Source organism: Echinops telfairi, unplaced genomic scaffold, assembly GCF_000313985.2.
Source record: "Echinops telfairi isolate 266 unplaced genomic scaffold, ASM31398v2 ScPeMD7_26;HRSCAF=91, whole genome shotgun sequence".
NCBI classification, from domain to species: Eukaryota; Metazoa; Chordata; class Mammalia; order Afrosoricida; family Tenrecidae; genus Echinops; species Echinops telfairi.
The window spans coordinates 2,051,589-2,057,317 of NW_022103923.1; the positions used below are offsets into that span (position 1 = coordinate 2,051,589).

The following is a 5,729-nucleotide window of genomic DNA, read 5'->3' on the forward strand; positions in this document are numbered from 1 at the left end:
TGAAGAGTGGTTGCAGGAGCTCGGGCTACCTGGTTTGAAGAATGCTAGAGACTAAAGACACTGTATTTCCCTTCAAACACGGTGTGCTCAAGTCCCTCTGGAGAGTGAGTTCCCAGGGGGCTGTCATTCTGGAGAGCACAAATGACGAAGGGTGACCACTTGCAGAGGATGTGGTAATTTTTAGCACACGCGAATGCCTGAGCAACATGGCCTTTAACAGAGACAAATTTGTCAAATTTCTAGGATAATTGTCTTGAAAAAATTTTTTAAACTTTGTCTCAAAGTAATCCAGGATCTCCACTTTTTGGAATGGGGCTAGTTTCTAGTCTTCAAAGTGTGCGGGGAATCATCCAGGTCTAGGTCAAACATCTTATATCCCCGGTCTGCCTTTTCCGACCCACTTACTCTTTCAAAACCAAAAACAACTTTTTATTTTAAATGGAACGAGTTTACATAACAGAGCATCAATTTTACATCTAACAATCCATACTTTTTTTGTTGTTCTTGGGTAAATGCTGCCCTGTTGACCTCAACTTAATCTAAGGTATGCAAACCCATGAGTAGTAGTGCTCCCCTTCTAGACCTATCTATTGTTTGGTTGAAAATTGAGCTGCTGGGGCGAGTTCATTTTCAGACCTGAAGCGTAATTTTAGAGTCATAGTCTCTAGGTTCTACCAATCTCTACCAGACTAGTACTCTTGCTCTTTATTCTGGTTGGCAATTTCTGGTCCTGCTTTATCATACCATCTTTTCCCAAACTATCTAAGGGGCACAATAGAAGGAGTATTGGGGCAAATCAGAGTGGTCAGTGACACAGGATATCCTGGCTGCTAACGCATAGAAAGCAGAAATTTGGAACCCGACATTGACATTCAGTGCTCCAGAGTTGGAGCTTTGTACGGAGAGGCGGGCTGCGCGCGAAATCTTAAGCAAAGAAGGTTTTTGCCTGGAGCCTGTTGAACTACTACTGGAACTCCAAAGTCTTTGGCTCCAGGGACAACTTCCCCTGTTTTGGGGGAGGCGAATTGCTCAGTCTCTCTTGCCTGGCCCAGTACCCCAGAAGGAAGGTGTGGCAGCTTTGGTCCCCAAGCTCGGCCTGCTCGCTCCGCTCCCACGTGACCCTAGGGAACAGTTTTTATTTTTTTCCAGCAGAGCTTGGGGGAAAGTTGGCCGCTGGCCGGTTACTAGGGACGCTGCCGCCGCCAGCTAGGCGCGACGAGGGTGAAAGAGGACACAGCGGGGGGAGGGGGCGTGGCTTCTGACTGGCTAGGTTAAGACGATTCATTTGCATAATAGTCTCTGACGACTGATGATTGGCTGCAGCCAGAGGGGCGGTGGTGGGGTGATTCCTTGGGCCCGGAGTTCTGGCCCGGGGACCTTTATCTTTCCGGAGTTACCCGGTGGGTGTGAGTTGTTACGCGGGCCCAGGGGAGCCGGGAGGCCCGGTTTGGGAAGTTTTGCAAGCAGGTGCATGAGCCATCCTTCTCTGATAATGTTTAATGAAATGTGCAAGAACAGGGACTAGAGTCAAGAAACCAGGCACAGAAGTCAAGAAATTCGGTGACCTCCAGACCCGAAGGCAGGAAGGAAGCAAATACATCAGGAAGGGTGGGGGCCAAACGGAAGGAGTTAGGGGCTCCCCTGAGCCCGCGCGGTTAACCATTTTGATCGAGCTATTATCACACTTAAGGCGTTCCTGGGAAGAAGATAAAAGGAGGTAGAATTCTAGCATTTAACGAAACGCAAGTCTGAAATATTCCAAGTTTTCATCCGGGCACAGACATTTAAAATGTCAAGAGGGTCTAGGAGTGGAGAGCAGACATGTTTTAATTTATGAAAGGATCCGCTACTGAAACTGGGCGTAATTTTCTGGAGTTTTCCTCTGGCAATGCTCTCATCTTATTATCTGTAGGATTTTAAACCCATCTAGATTTTGTACTCCCTCCTAAGCCATTGTGGAAAGGGTCTATGGCTCCTCATAGCCCATGTCCACATTTAAAAAAAAAACATTTCTGACTCTTCATAGAAACACCTCTAGTCTAAGAGCCTATACTAAGTACAGTTAATCTTTATCAAGTGCTTTACAATTTACATAATGATGCTTACATCCATTATGTTATTTACCTTTAAACCCCAATCCTTGGCACAGCCCAGGGGAGAAGTTCCATTTTATCCATAAGAAAATTGAGGCACGAGAAGTTTCTAAACCTCCATTTGAGCAAAGAGGGAGAGTAAGCTTATTTTCATATTTCTTGTTTACATAACATGTGTTTCCCTCCATACTTTTCTTTTGATCCTCTCAATGACCCTCTGTCTCAAGATGTCACTGGGGTCTTGAGGTCTACTGGTCTGTTACCAACAGACCAGGCCTTGGTAGACCAAGTCAACTTTTGATTCCAGGGACAATTTTGAAGATGGTTTGTCACGGCAAAAATCTAGATGTTGATCATGATGGTGAAAGCAAGCATGGAAAGTCCATGGTTAGGTGCTACTCCTTTTACTCTGTTGGGGTCCTGCAGGAGAATTATACATTGAAAGCACTCTTGAAAAGTTTTAGAGAAAAGGGATGTAAAATTACAAGCTTGACTTTTCTTGGACTTAAATATCCACAGGCCTGTCAGAGAAGATGAGCAAACGGAGCGTGGCAAGGGCAGTGGGATGGGTACACACATGCACAAAACTGACAAGACAAAAACACACCACAAGTGACTGGTTCAGAAGTCCCAATTCTGGGGACATGAGATGTGTGGCATGAGAACTTAGTTTCCACTAAATGACTCCTGTCATCTAAGAATGATCTTAGAATGTTCCTCTCTCTCTCTCTCTAATATATATAGGTCTCCACTCCACCCCCCCTCGCTTTTCTGTTAAATGTTGAAATATGAGGGGGCTCCAGAAAGTTTATGCAAAAATGGGATTAAAAGAGAATGATGTTTCCCCTCAAACTATTTAGCCCTCTCATGCAAACCTAACTACTGCCACCCTCTCTCAGTCCCCTGGCAACTGAAAAACAAAAAAGGCCACACTGCCTGGACTCTCCAGCCTTTCCTTAGTAGAGGATTTTGACAAAAGGTAGTCACTTGAGTGGCTTCTTCACAGTGTGGCATAGATTCTGACTGCCAGACGGAAAGACCTGTAGATCCAATGGTGGGTCATTCTCCATCCCAGCAGTAGATGGTACAGGAAAGATTATGAAGGGCTCAACCTGGAGGAATGGCAAAAGCCACCCGACTCCCCTCCTCCCGCAGCAGGCTGAGGCCAGGGGCACTAAGCGTCCACGTGCACACTGCATGCCTGGCCGCCCTTCTTACGTAAGAATCCCGGGATGGAGTTGGCCTCTGTGGTAGGCACTTCTTCCCTGGTGGCTAAGAATAAACCGGGGTGGTGGTGGGGGCAGTTTCTGAGCCTTAGCTACCTACTAGTGCTGGGGTGGGGGTGGGATAGCCACTACTGGTGCGGGGGTGGGGGTGGGGAGCTCCCTTTACAACCAGGGCACATGCATTCCCACTTGGGTCATCCTGCACGCCCCGGCTCTGCGCGCGGGGCCATTCTGCCCCCGCGGGGCAGCCCGCCCTCCAGCCCATTCTGAGGCCAGCGCCTTCAGCCCAGGGTGCCTGGCCCTTCCCCCAGCGGCCGGCTCCGGCTTGGTGGTGGCGGGGCGCGGCTAGTCCTGGTCCTCTTGCTTTGCCCTGCCCAGCCCGGGCGCCCTCCCTCCACCGGGTATCAGGCGAGAGGCGGAGCGAGCCCGGCTCGCCCCGCCTCCGCGGTGGAAAGGGCCAGGAGAGTGTTACTCGCGGTCATCCCGTCCCGGGCCTTTTATCTAGGCGCTGCCAGGGGAGGCGGGAGGAGGAGACACCAGGAGTGGCCCAGAGTGCCTGAGACTCCTTGCTCCGGCTATAAATTGAGCACCTGGTATGGGTAGGGGGCCAACTCAAACCATCAGCACTCTCAGTTACTGTCCGGCCACTGACCGCAGCAGCGTCCGTGGGTAGCAGTCGCCGGCAGCTAGCACTCTGAGGTGCTCGGAGCGGAGAATCGCGGGGCACCGGAGGAGGTAGGTACCCCCGCGCCATGGCTTCCCTAGCTAACACGGGGGCTTGGGTTCGCGCTTTTCAGGAGGAGACTGGATGCCCACCTTCCTTCTTTCGGCGGCTCTTGGCGGACAAGGAAGTGGGACCGCCCCTGGCGGAGAGCCACCCGGGTGCCTTTCTTGTCCGGGAGCAGCCGGAGAGGGCTGTGAGCCTGTTTGAGGACTCTGGGCACCTTAGCTCGGTGAATGATCCATTTTGTCCCCTTCTCCCAACCAGGCCAGACGGAGCTCGGTCTAGGACCACCCACCAGCGTCGCGAGCTTCCGGACGCCCGAGCCTCTGGTAGCTGCACATCCCCCAAAGCCGGGTACCGAGCGAGACCAGAGTTGGAGCCGGCGAACCAGGAGCTGGAATCCCGCGGCTCCGACTAGAACCAGGACCCCTGACGCGGGCCCTGGGGAGCGTGTGAAGGCGGTGAAGCCCTCGTCACAGCCTAAGGTTCCTGTGTCCCTGCGCGCCCACGGCCACCATGATGCAGATCTGTGACACCTACAACCAGAAACACTCGCTCTTTAACGCCATGAATCGCTTCATCGGCGCCGTGAACAACATGGACCAGACGGTAATGGTGCCCAGCCTGCTGCGCGACGTGCCTCTGGCCGAGCCCGGGCTCGACAACGACGTCGGGGTGGAGGTGGGCGGCGGCGGCGGCTGCCTGGAGGAGCGCACGCCGCCAGCCCCGGGCCCGGGCAGCGCCCAGAGCAGCTTCTTCGCGCCCTCGCGGGACATGTACAGCCACTACATGCTGCTCAAGTCCATCCGCAACGATATCGAGTGGGGGGTCCTGCACCAGCCGCCGCCGGCGGCCGGCAGCGAGGAGGGCAATGCCTGGAAGTCCAAGGACATCCTGGTGGACCTGAGCCACCTGGAGGGCGCGGACGGGGGCGAGGAGGACCTGGAGCGGCAGTTCCACTACCACCTGCGGGGGCTGCACATGGTGCTCTCCAAACTCACACGCAAAGCCAACATCCTCACCAATCGATACAAACAGGAGATCGGCTTTAGCAACTGGGGCCACTGAGGCGGGGCGCCCGCGGCTGCCCAGGCCCTCCCCAGCCCTGCCTCTCACCTTCTCTCTTTTCTTCCTGGCTGCGGGGCGCGAAGGGCGGCCGGCAAGGTCGGGGGAGTGCTGGCGTGCTGAGGACTCAGCGGGGCTGCGTGCAGGAGGGGATTCTGTAGGGAGAAGGAAGCCATGGCGGAAGAGGGGAGGTTCAAAGTACCCCACCCCTTCCCTGAGGCGGGGGGGGGGCTCTGTTCTCTGCTGGTGGGACTGGGCTAACGCCCCGCATTCGCTCTGTGCCTTTCCTGGAGTTTCTTTTCTGTTCTTTCCGAAGGAGAAGGGGGCAGTGCCAGGGCGCGGCGCTGGATTGCCACACTTGGGAGCGCCTCCCGAGCCGGGCGCAGGGGAAGGCGGGGCGCATAGCCTCCCGCCGCCCTGCTGTTGGGCCGGTGGAGGCTGTGGTGTTGCTATGATTGCATCAGTTTTCTTTCCTGTTTGCACTATTTCTCTTTGTAACAGGGCTTCTTTCTTAAAGATTTCGAATCTGCTCCTTGCTCTGAAACTTCGGCGATTCCATTGTGATAAGCGCACAAAACAGCACTGTCTGTCGGGAACCGGTACTACTTTTATTAATAATTT

The 5,729-nt window shown here is 53.7% G+C and overlaps 1 protein-coding gene across 1 annotated transcript; it reads left to right on the forward strand.

Moving 5' to 3' along the window:
* Positions 1-3,833: 3,833 nt before the first annotated feature.
* Positions 3,834-5,324, forward strand: MID1IP1 (MID1 interacting protein 1). The gene is made up of 2 exons (XM_004714567.2): positions 3,834-4,054; positions 4,308-5,324. Exon 2 carries the CDS (start codon positions 4,560-4,562, stop codon positions 5,109-5,111), a length of 552 nt encoding a protein of 183 aa, XP_004714624.1. The 5' UTR covers positions 3,834-4,054; positions 4,308-4,559; the 3' UTR covers positions 5,112-5,324.
* The last annotated feature ends 405 nt before the right edge of the window (positions 5,325-5,729 follow it).